Raw genomic sequence first — 12,877 nt, 5'->3', positions numbered from 1 at the left:
TTTAAAAACTCGTTAATTTTATGAAATGTATGCTAATTATGTTTCACGAACAAATCAAACAACTTCAGTGCTACTCATTTTTTTCATTCTGAACAGGATTTCTGAAAACTAAATATAATATCGAGAGAGAATACTTTGCCAAAATACTAATGTTATGTACCAAAACCACATTTATTCAAATGTTTTAAATGTTATGTTTGGATTATTTTTGCATGCAGTTTTAAATGAGTCAAAAGTGATAAATATTGGTGCAATTCATATTGTTTATTAATAAATGTATTATATTTTAATTTAATATCATATTATGTATTAATAAATAATCAATTATTTATAATAAATATATAATATGAGTCTAAATATTTATTAAATTATTATAACAAGTAATTTAAAAAAACTAATATAACCTTATAATATAATCACATAATATAATTAATAATAGGCCTATACTATCTCGTATAGGGTTGGTCTTTGCCCTGTATTTTCAGAGCTTTCCAACATCCACTAGATCAAGTGAACTGCATGAATTATTTTGAACCTAACGACCTAGATTCAGTAGTAATACTCAAAACAAATATGTCAAATGGTTAAAACGACAGACATAATACAAGGATACACACTATAAAATCAAACATGTAATGCGCCAGGTTCCAGTGTAGGGGAGGAGTTTATATAAACAGCTCAGCTCAGTAAAAGTGTCCGATGGAAGAGACGCACTAAACTCTACAGACATGGAGAATCACTTTAATGATCAAAGGACGGGATGTTCCTCCAGTTCAGACAGCAACGACTGCCAGAGGTATGACTTTATATTACTATGATGAAGTGATGTTACTTATAAAATAAAAATCACTATATTATGGATAGTGATGGTCCAAAGCACCTCTGCGTCAGGTGATGTTTGCGTCAGTGTCAATATGAACACTTAAACAAGTAAAAGACATTTCAGAAATTGTCATGTAAAAATAATAATGATAAAAATAATTATATAAAATGATACAAAAAATAATGATAATAAACTGTTATCATAATTTATGATATTTCTATTAAAGTTTCGGTTTTTCTTCTTAAACAGTTCTCCCACAAGTCTTTAAATGTGTCTCTAGGGTAGACCAGTATGGATTTGAGAGAGCAGAAGATTTCAGCTGTGAATCCTATGAGGAGTTTATGTCCAGGCATTTAGCCGTTGTCTCTAGAAGGTCAAAGAAGTGGTCGAAACTTTTGCAGGGCACTGTAAAAATTGAGAAAAATGTCAAAGGTAGGCAATTTAATGTAATTATTTATATATATAGTTTATTATATTAAATTGACACATAAAGGATGAAGTTTTTTCACTTTTTAAAGCTGTCATTTGGGTTTGCAGTGAAGCGTTATGTGAGGAAGGGGGTTCCGTGTGAACATCGCACTCAGATCTGGATGGCAGCTAGTGGAGCCCAGGACCAGTTGGACAGAAATCCTGGCTACTATCATTCTCTATTAAAGGCTGAGCATGACCCTAAAATAGAAGAGGTTATACGTGCTGGTAAGTTATTTCTCCAGTCATGAAACCATGTTTTATTTTAAAGCATGATTTTAAATCAGATTGAATAGGACATATGGGAAACAAAATATTTCTGAGATTTATTTTTTTTTTCCAGATATGCACAGAACTTTTCCTGACAACATTCAGTTCCATGCCTCCTCCCAGCCATGTTTACAAAAAGCCCTGTTTAATGTACTTCTGGCTTATGGACACCACAATAAGGATGTTGGTTACTGTCAGGTACACATGCCCTTTTACACACATGCCACTGAAGTGTCTCTTGAATCCAGGATGTATTGAAGTTCCTACTGTAGATGAGAATCTAAAACTATTGTTGTGTATATACTAGAGAATAGTCAATTATAACGAGTGAGGAAGTACGACACTCTAAACTGCTGTAATTTTGTATTGTTTACCCTGTCAATATAATGACTGAACCTGTTGTACCCGTCTGCATTCAAATCAGTAGGCTGCTGAAACGTATCCCTTGTTGTCCTTTTAGGGAATGAACTTTATTGTCGGATACCTCCTCATCATCACCAAAGATGAAGAGAAGTCTTTCTGGTTAATGGATGCTTTACTTGGCAAGATCTTACCAGGTCAGGCATTTTTACCCATATAACCAGGACTGCATAGGCTAATCTAATCATTCTATTAATCAAAATGACCTCATGGACGGGGAAAATAATATTAACCAGTAGCCAAATATCTGTTTAGCCATTGTTTTAGGCTAGTGCTGTTAAGCTTAAATCTTGTCATAGAGATAGTAACACACACACATATATATATATATATATATATGTATGTATATTCACCAAACCGTTATGGCTTTCTTTCTCTTGGAAGATAAGACAAAATATTTGAGAATTAGCTCGATACATGTCCTTATTGGGGAAGTCAGTGGTCACCAAAACTATTTGGTTACCAATATTTTGTGATCCGCAGAAAAAAGAAAGTCATATATGTTTGAAATGGTTTGAGGGGGAGTACATGAAGACAAAATAAAATTTTTGGGTGAACTATTCTTTTAACACAGCAATTTCATATTTGTTAAGTGTAAGTCAATGTAATAAATGCTCAAAACAATGTTAATGATAGTTTTGAAGTGCTCCAATCACCCACCACATACATCTGAATATCCTGTTTAAGTTATAAATACTCAGAAATTATGAATTCATCTTAAATCCATTCTGTATCATGTTCCATATATATATATATATATATATATATATATATATATATATATATAATCTAGATTATTACACACCAACAATGCTGGGACTTAAAATGGATCAAGAGGTGCTTGGAGAGCTTGTCAGGATGAAGGTTCCTGCTGTCTGGCAGGTCATGAATCGGCACGATGCAATGTGGACCCTGGTGGTCTCGCGCTGGTTCATCTGCCTGTACATTGACATACTTCCTGTAGAGGTGAGGATGAAGTCAAAGGTTGTACTTTGTGAAAAGAGTTCAGTGGTAAGCTTTGCAGTCATTGAATTGATACAATTCTGAAATCTTATGAAATCATTAGCCGGTTTTATGTAGCATAAGTAGAGTTTGTAATGCCAATATTGAATGTAATGATTGGTAGCAGTGTGTTTTTCTCAGACAGTGCTGAGGATATGGGACTGCCTTTTTTACGAGGGATCCAAGATCCTGTTCCGAGTGGCTTTGACACTGATTCGTCACCATCAGAACCTCATCTCACAGGCACAGAGTCTCCAAGAAATCTGCGAACGCTTCAAACAGATCACTCACGGGGAATACGTAGAGGACTGTCAAGCATTCTTGCAGGTAAATTCTATGGATGCTGTTTATTTAGGCCTACTAACTAAACTAATACTTATAGACCTCTTTATAATGATGTTTTGTTCTGAAGATTGTTTGTTTGTCATCTCCCTTCAGAAAATCTTTATGGAGCCTGGAGGTCTCTCTACAGCAGCAATTACTAAACTCAGGAACATGTGTAGGAATCGCATTACTTCTGTCTAAAACCCTCCTTTACACTAAATGGTGAACATGGACATACAGTTCTGCATGTGATATGAGAATCTATAACTTACTGTGTGGAAAAACTTTATGGTTTGTTAAGCTTTTATATGAATATTTTAAACATAATGAAAGGGATACACTACCTTTCCAAAATTTGGGGTTAGTAAGATTTTTTTGGAAAGACATCTCTTAGGATTACTAAGCCTGCATTTATTTGATCAAAAATACAGCAAAACAGTAATATTGTAAAGTATCATTTACAATTTAAAATAATGTTTTCTATTTCTATAGAAAGGTTTAAATATGTAATTTATTCCTGTGATGGCAAAAGGTGAATTTTTAGCAGCCATTACTTGTGTCACATGAGCCTTTAGAAATCATTCTAATTTGCTGATTTGGTGTTGCTTAATATTAATATTTCTTGGATACGGTGATAAATATTGTTTGATAAATGGAAAACCAATAAAGCATTTATTGAATGCTTTTCAAACATTAGAAACGTCTTAAATTTGACTTTTGATCAATTTAATGTGTCCTTGCTGAATAAAAGTATTCTTTTTCCAAAAATATACTGACCCCAACCCTTTAATGCATGGCATGGCATGCCATTCCAAACTTTTATGATCTTTACTGTTTGTGTGTGTGAAACGCAAAAGTAGATATTTAGAATTGTCATTTTTGGGTGAACAATCTAAGAGGAATTAACTTTTTTCTTTTTTTACTAATAACAATCAATCAACTAAATAAAGATATTTAACAAGCAAACTCTTTTTCTTGTCTTATACTTTTCACTTTATTTAGAAACTTAGAATCGCATTCCCTTAAAACAACATGAACTTCATAGCACTCAAGGAAACACTTCAATATCCACAACAATTCCATTTATGCAGTCATTCCATATGAAGGCGCATCAGAAAGGAGAGATTCATCCACCATATCAAGCGTGTTTTTAGGGCACTCCTTGTGTTTGTAACAGTTAACCATTTACCTGGGTCTATAATAGTCTAAGCCTACTTTAAGTTATTCAGAACTTCCTGTTGTGTTAGTGCGAATCATACCCTTTGTCCATCCAGTAATGCAAAAAAACATATTTCCTCACTCTAGCAGAATTTCCCTTTTCCCTCATTTTTGAATGAGTGCTAATACAATGCTAAATGGAAGCAAGCAGGCTATATAGTTTTCATATGTAGTATGAGAGGGAAAGAGAGCTATTTAGTGTTATTGAAGAGTATTCTACTCTAGAAAGTGGAAATTCCATTTGTATAAGTTAACAGAGTCTCTTCTGTACCCACTGCCTCAGTAGATCTGGAGAGATCCAGGCTAGATGAGGAATTTCTTTTCATTAAAACTTAGTACCAAACTGACATCTGACTCGACACTATTATGCAAGGCTTTTTTAACAGTATTAAATTAATAATATTTCTCCAATTTGTTGAATCTCAAAAGCTGAGTTTTGTATAGTGTTCAACTCCAAATGAGAACTTTGAGATCAAGATCAGGAAGTAGTGTTAAATATCTAGTCCCTTTTAGACTGCGCAGTAACAGCAACATCAGTTTTCCCTAAATCCTTGTATTTACATAAATAAACGCATGAGGTTAAATTTAAGAATATGAGGTACCAAACAGATCATATGCTTTCTAACCCAGATTAAGCCTAAATAACAACAAACAAGGCATTCCTCTAGATAAGCATAATCTGGTTCCTAGAAACAATACCTTAGCATGACCTAGAGCCTCAAATACACCTTTGATTTTGCCCTGCACCCGTAAGTATGCATTAATTTTACTATGTTTAACATAATACAACAAAAAGTCCAGGAAGCGCAGGTTCACCTGAGCAATGGCAGGTGAGACACCAGCAGGGGGCCGGGTGAATGGAAAACTAGGTAGCTGCAGTTGTAGTGGTGTTGTGGAGTCCAGATGAGAGCAGAAATCGGTGGTGCACATCCTGGCTTGAAGAATACATGAGGTTAGATGGTCTGGTAGCCCGCATGACTTCTGTTCCTGCCAATAAGGTAGGCCAGGATCACGATGAGCACTAGCACAGCCAACGAAGCACCCACAATAATGGGAATCAACATGTCGTCCTCATCTAGATCACACTCCTCAGCTAGAACAGAGACAGATCGGGAGGAGAGTAGGGGAGACGGTGGTGAAAAAAACAAAGAAAAATTGGAAAACACAATTTATGAAAAAATAGGTGTATATATATATATATATATATATATATATATATATATATATATATATATATATATCAATTGTATGCATGTGTGTGTGTATATATATATATATATATATATATATATATATATATATATATATATATAAAATTGTGACGAGTCGGCTGCCTCCCCCCTGTCCATCATCACCACCCCGTCCCATATTCGCCGCCCTTCACCAGGCTCCCGACAGGAGTGGGTGTGTGAGAGAGGAGGGGCGCTGAAACAGCCAGGGCTGGCGGCGTGTGATGAGGCGCACCTGACGTGAATAGAGCCTCATCACCGCCGCCGTAAAATGCCGAACGCGCCACTCCTCGGGAGACCGGTCTCTCCCCCGTGCATGCACGCTGGTGTCCTCGTGGGTCCAGGAAGGGAGCGTCGAGGAGGACTGCCGCACCCGTTAGGCGGCTGACGGGCCAGGAAGCGCCGGGATTTCCGAAGATGGACGAAGCCGCGCAAGAGACGCCGCCGCCACTCGCTCCCGGCCCCGAGAGGGGAGCGCGTGCGGCCACCGGACTCCGCCCCTTCCCTGGACCCTTCCCTCCTGAACACTGCCCTCCCGCACAGCCCCGCAGCACGACGAGGACACCAGATCCCTGTTTATTTTGGACACTTTTCCCCCTTTGGACACTTTATTTTAATATATTGTTTAATAAAAACCTCTCCGAGGCTTGACGCCACGCCCACTGTGTCTGTCGTTGGCTCCTCCCGCCACAATATATATATATATATATATATATATATATATATATATATAAAAAAATTTTTATGAAGAATTTTTGGGTATAATGTGTCACAGTTTACTTTTGCTATCCTCACTTACATAAATGAACTGTAGTGTCCTGCACCCACTAGTAAAAAAGGAATAATTTTTGATTTGACTGAAATTATTCAGACACCAGATATAATTTTAGATCTTTTTTTTTACTAGTGTGTGCAGGACATTATAGTTCTTTTTTTGGCCAAAAAATTTTTTTAAAACAATATACGGCAAAAAAGGTCAAGATTTTATTTTTTAAATTTAAAATTCCAGTAATATTGTTGTGTGTCATTTTTATTGGAGTGGATGAACGACACTGTAACCTTCTGCAAAAGTTATTGAGGTTATCAGCTTCGCATTATGACAACTAAGCATTTTATGCTGCAGATTAATCTTGTGTTGAACCCAGAACATTCCTTGAAGAGTTAAAGGACAAAACAGAGAAATGTTAAAAGAGAGAAAAGAAAAAGAAAAAACCTGCTCCAAAATCTCCATTGACACCAAAAGGCTGCACTTGAAGCTGGAAGGTGTTGAGAGAGAAATCCTGTGTAATGTTCAAGGTCTTCTCCTTCTGACACATGTAAGAGTGGCCCAGCGTTCCCACCATGTAGTTCAGAGTGACGTTCCTGAAAACAAGGCGCTCTGGGCAAAAAAAAAAAAAAAAAAAGAAATTAGCTCAGATTTTAAAAACAAACTATTAAACATGGAATAGTTAATACTGACTTACTAGCCATATCAGGCAATGTAGCTGACAACTCCAACCCACTAAGATGATACTTGTTTGATGTGGAATTCTAAAAAGGAAACAAGCGTATTTTATATGTTATGATGACACCAACATGGTCTGAATAATTTAAGAGGGCATTAGGGGAAATAATTGGAGATGATGTGAAATTTACCAAAGAAAAGCTGAAAGTCAGATTAATGTTGTCCTCAGAGAGTACGAGAGTTGCACTGTCCGGATCGCAGGATCCAGAGGATTTAACCAGGTCTGGATGCAGGTTCAAGACCTCCTGGACAGTCTGGAAAGAAAGGTATGTTTACATTTAGATTACATTTACAAATGAGGACTAAACCTTCATTCCTCTGAATTATAATCATAAAATAATTGATGAATTTCATCATAACATGAAATTTTCTCTACCGATTCTCGATTATGGGGATGTGGTTTACCAGCATGCCCCCTCTTATCTTCTTTCTTCCTTGGATGCTTTATACCACGGTGCTCTGAGATTTATAACTGATTGTAAATTTTTAACCCATCACTGTGAATTATATGAAAGAGTTACATGGCCTTCTTTGAGAATTCAGAGAAAAATGCATTGGCACTTGTTGATATATAAGGCAATTTTGGGTCATTTGCCAAATTATCTCTGTTGTTTTATACAAAGGACTTCATTACGTTCTCAATCAAATTATAATCTCTGTGTGCCCTGTGTCAGAACTGAGCTTGGTAAAACCTCTTTTAAATATGTTGCCACCTCAGATTGGAAGGAACCTTCTCCAAAAGGAGATGAAGTTACAAAACTTGGTGTCTTATAATTATTTTAAGTCCTTACTATGTAATCTAGAGAGTAACTCAATGGTGTGTAATTGTTTTTTACTGGTTATATGTTGGTTTGTAATGTTTGTCGTAATTATGTTGTTTATTTGTATATGCAAACTCGGCTGCCTATCTTGGCCAGGACACTCCTGGAAAAGAGATTTTAATCTCAGCGAGTCTTTTCCTGGTTAAATAAATGTATATATAAAATGGTCATACAAATCCCTTTATTTACAACAACCCAAGGAATTTTAATAAATGGCAAAATAAATGGTATTTGTCATTGAAATGAAGCACACAGGTCCTTTTTCTATGCATCATCTCAGGTGCACAACAAGCTAAGAACGGAAAATTAAATTGTCATTTAAAAAATGTTGTTTGTTTACCCACTGAACATAAAAGGAGACATTTAGCAGAATATTTCAAGTTACACCTGTCCAATGAAAGTGAAAGTTGCATGTGCAAGTACCTTGCCATGAGAGCTCGAAATAAAGCTAATGTTGAGCTGCAGTCCCATCCGTGCCAAGAGACAGACAACATCAGTGGCATTGGTGATATTGTAGCTGCCTCGCTCAGGGGGTCCGGGGGTTGCAGGAGAAGCCGGAGGAGAGCTGGTTTCAACAGCGACTACAGTCGGTGGAACATCAGCAGTCAAAGTCTGATGTATAGTGAGAGCTGGAACGGTAATGTCATCATTTTTATAAATTACTATGCTTATTCATTCCAATAGCATAAGTAATTTTAGACTTTATACTGAGATCTATTGACATGGATGCATTGTATTGGTTTACTAAATGCTGCTGCTTCACCAAACCAGTTTATATATTTTTTGTTATTATCATAATTATTTGATGAAGCTAATTGTTTGACAGGCTGTTCAGTTAATGGCAATATGGTGGCACCCATGAGGGGGCGATCTCTGACGTGTACACGGTAAGTTACGGTTTCTTTTTATACTGAGCCTTATTAAAAAGTATATATTCATCTAATTTCTTAATTTTACGTGTTTTTTAAAAAAATACTGAACATCTGCACTTTTAAAAGTTTATAAACTGGTAGTCAAAAAACAGCACGGATATGGTCGTTTTACAAGTTATATCTGTAAATATGTAAACATATTGTCCTCCAAATGAGAAACACACAGCTTTTCTTACACAGCAGACATACGTAGGCCACGGTTTTGCAGGAATACACATTATTACTTTTAAAAAAATATATAAGAAATAAACATTACATAAAGACAGAAAAACACTGTAACGTTAGCATCCTCCATAAATATATGGACTGGACCGTTTCTTATTATTAATTAACCAAAATATAACCAGACCAAATAGTCCTGCAGCCCAAAATACACTAACGTTATATTTGAATCAAACTTACCTAACAGCAGGCTAAAAATGGCCCCGGAGGGCATGTTTTGTTTGCGGATGATGGGGATCATGCTTCTTGCCAAAGTAACGTTAAATCAAAACACACTCGATAGACAAACAGATGATGGCAGATTGTGCAATATGCGCCTTCAAACGGACTCTTCAGATAACTGTCGTTATGGTGCAGACGTTAATACCGCTTTGAACTGCCGCTGTGCCAAATCTACATCTGCATCAGCATAAACGCACTCAACCAGATTTGTTTAGTTTCTCGTAACCGCAGCAGAAACACTAGCGTCACGTGAGCGACTGATAGCACTGCGCTTGCGCATCTTATTCTTTTTCCTTTTTTTCTTTTTTTTTTTTTAAATGCATTTTGTTGTTGTTGATGTTCTTTTAGAACAGATAGAAAACAATGTACCATGGAGTGCTGCAATCCATATCGATGCATTAAATAATAATAATAAATGATTCATGATGCCACATTTCAATACAGGCGCATCTCAATAAATTAGAATGTCGTGAAAAAGTTAATTTTTTCTTGTAACTTATTTCAAAAAGTGAAACTTTCATATATTTTAAATTCCTTACATGTAAAGTTTTAATTTTGAGATTAGAGTTTACAGCTCATGAAAGTCAAAAATTAGTATCTGAAAATATAAAAATATTTACATTTGAATATTATAATAATAATAATAATATTTACAATAAAATATTTACACAAATCACGTTGTGTGTGTGTGTGTGTGTGTGTGTGTGTGTGTGTGTGTGTGTGTGTGTCGGGGGAGGTGGGGGGGCTGCAATCTGTGATCTCGTGCAGTTGCTGACGCTCGCTAAAGCGTGCAATCGCATTATGTGCGCTGTTTTAACGGTACTTTCGCTTTCAAAATCGATCGCGTTCAGCAAGGAGGGGAGAGGATGGAAAGTGGGGGGGCACAGTAACTCGTTTGGGCGCCTTGGTGCCGGTGTTGTGCCTATTTTCGACTCCCTGCCAAATTATTACCCCCCTCGTTGAAATCGCTACCTGATTGCCTAATCCTAACCCCACCCCTAATCATAACCCCTCCCCCACACCTAACCCTAAACCTAACAATACTAGGGGGGTAATAATCTGGCGGGGGTCAGAATTCGGCACTACACCGGCCCTGCATATTTACTGTGTTTTATAGGAAATGAACAGAGACATATAAGCCTAATAAGTGCTGTAACAGACCCAAATCATCACTGCTGCATAGTTGCATTTTTCCAGTAGCCAAATATGTTAATGTAGTGATTTCTGGCGCTATGGCAATTCTGCGTGGTGTCTGAGATGTTAGCATGTCTTTAATAAGATCAGTCACAAACATGATCCCTGCACGAACTAATGTGTAGTGTCTTATTAACTCACTGTCATGCATTGTGTGCAACACATTTCTTCTCCCTCTTCATTTTCGTCCATTTTCTCCGCTGTTAAAGAAACTCTTAAGCCCCTTAAAAGTCCTCGTGCATACTCCTAACAAGTTTGACCTTAAGACCTCTTTTAAGGGCTAAGATGCTTTCTGAATTACTTTTTTTTTACTAGGATTTTTTCTTTAATTTTAAGAGTAAACGCCCACATTTCTAAGATTTTTCTTAGAATTTTGTCACTAGGAGCTACTTTTTGCATTAAAATTCTTCATGAATACGGGCCAAAGTCCTCTTTTCAGATGAAAGTAAATTTTGCATTTCATTTGGAAATCAAGGTCCCAGAGTCTGGAGAAAGAGTGGAGAGGCACAGAATCCATGTTGCTTGAAGTCCAGTGTGAAGTTTCCACAGTCAGTGATGATTTGGGCTGCCATGTCATCTGCTGGTGTTGGTCCACTGTGTTTTCTGAAGTCCACAGTCAACGCAGCCATCTACCAGGAAATTTTAGAGCACTCCATGCTTCCTTCTGCTGACAAGCTTTATGGAGATGCTGATTTCCTTTTCCAGCAGGACTTGGCACCTGCCCACACTGCCAAAGGTACCAAAAGCTGCTTCAATGACCATGGTGTTACTGTGCTTGATTGGCCAGCAAACTCGCCTGACCTGAACCCCACAGAGAATCTGGGGTATTGTCAAGAGGAAGATGAGACACCAGACCCAACAATGCAGATGAGCTGAAGGCCGCTATCAAAGAAACCTGGGCTTCCATTACACCTGAGCAGCGCCACAGGCTGATTGTCTCCATGCCACGCCGCACTGATGCAGTAATTAAAGCAAAAGGAGCCCGTACCAAGTATTGAGTACATATACAGTAAATTAACATACTTTCCAGAAGGCCAACAATTCACTAAAAATGTTTTTTTATTGGTCTTATGAAGTATTCTAATTTGTTGAGATAGTGAGTTGGTGGGTTTTTGTTAAATGTGAGCCTAAATCATCACAATTAAAAGAACCAAAGACTTAACTGCACTGCACTGAATTTATTTAATGCACGAGTTTCACAATTTGAGTTGAATTACTGAAATAAATCAACTTTTCCATGACATTCTCATTTATTGAGATGCACCTGTAAATTAATATTTCTGTAAGCATTGTGATAAATGATTAGTTCCTGGATAGTCAGTGTATCATAAAGTAATTCAAATAATCGTAAAAATACACATCAATGCATAACATTTCCTGTAGTGTAGTATTTCATCGTGTGATTGGATAAATATAACGAGCCACAGAAGCAACTGTGTGTGTGTGTCTTGCATTTTGTTTAGTCATGATTAATATTTTGACAATTATAAACAAGTAAGTTATTAGCTATATTGTATGTTCCCTATAGTTAAGCGGTACTTAAAGAATGGTGAAATATCGTGAAAATGTAGGTTAGATAGATTTAAAAGTAGCTACACATAAGTGATCTAGAAATTGTCAGGGGCTCTCAAACCTGTCCTGGAGGACCCCTAGCCCTGCACATTTTGTATGTCTCCCTTATCAGACACACCCAATTCATGTCTTGCAATCTCTACTAACCAGCTGATGAGTTGAATCAGGTGTGTTAGATAAGGGAGACATACACAATTTGCAGGGCTAGGGGTCCTCCAGGGCAGGTTTGAGAACCACTGGCCTAAGTGATGTAAAGCGCAATGGAAAGAGGATATGTGACTTAAGATACTCCTAAGTGTCACATCACAGAGACAATTTACAAGGAGGCGAAGATTTTAGGACCATTCCACAGTGCCATCACAGAAGTGTGATGCCTGACCTTTTACCCTTTTATGCTGCTTGCAATGGTTTATTTAAAGAGCCATAATTATCTTATGAAATGTATCTAACACTTGCAGCTGCTATGAGGGAGACTTGAGCTAGTGGTCAAACTTTTTACTCCAGTGAACATTTCTCAAGGTAGATTTATTTTGAAAAATCAGTTTCTGTGATAGTGGTATAGTGACAAGTAATAGAGACTTTTAACACTTAAAGTTAAAAGTAAAGCTACTGAACATTTCCAACATTATTACCCAGGAAAAAAGGTACAGTAACAA

General features: G+C 36.9%; 2 protein-coding genes across 2 annotated transcripts; one reads left to right on the top strand and one right to left on the bottom strand.

Moving 5' to 3' along the window:
• Window positions 1–649: 649 nt before the first annotated feature.
• LOC306876647 (growth hormone-regulated TBC protein 1-A-like) lies at window positions 650–4,270 on the top strand. The gene is made up of 8 exons (XM_079427982.1): window positions 650–796; window positions 1,104–1,255; window positions 1,361–1,519; window positions 1,635–1,759; window positions 2,022–2,118; window positions 2,775–2,947; window positions 3,125–3,310; window positions 3,422–4,270. The coding sequence occupies exons 1-8, from the start codon at window positions 729–731 to the stop codon at window positions 3,506–3,508; spliced, it is 1,047 nt and encodes a 348-aa protein (XP_079284108.1). The 5' UTR covers window positions 650–728; the 3' UTR covers window positions 3,509–4,270.
• Window positions 4,271–4,283: 13 nt separating this feature from the next.
• On the bottom strand, window positions 4,284–9,723 carry LOC306876648 (lysosome-associated membrane glycoprotein 1-like). The gene is made up of 6 exons (XM_079427983.1): window positions 9,414–9,723; window positions 8,503–8,708; window positions 7,390–7,512; window positions 7,218–7,284; window positions 6,968–7,132; window positions 4,284–5,618 (listed from the first exon to the last, which is right to left on the bottom strand). Exons 1-6 carry the CDS (start codon window positions 9,472–9,474, stop codon window positions 5,479–5,481), a joined length of 762 nt encoding a protein of 253 aa, XP_079284109.1. The 5' UTR covers window positions 9,475–9,723; the 3' UTR covers window positions 4,284–5,478.
• Between the last annotated feature and the right edge of the window lie 3,154 nt (window positions 9,724–12,877).

This window comes from Barbus barbus, assembly GCF_936440315.1.
Source record: "Barbus barbus genome assembly, chromosome: 11".
Taxonomy (NCBI): Eukaryota; Metazoa; Chordata; class Actinopteri; order Cypriniformes; family Cyprinidae; genus Barbus; species Barbus barbus.
This window is presented reverse-complemented; position numbering and strand designations above follow the sequence as displayed.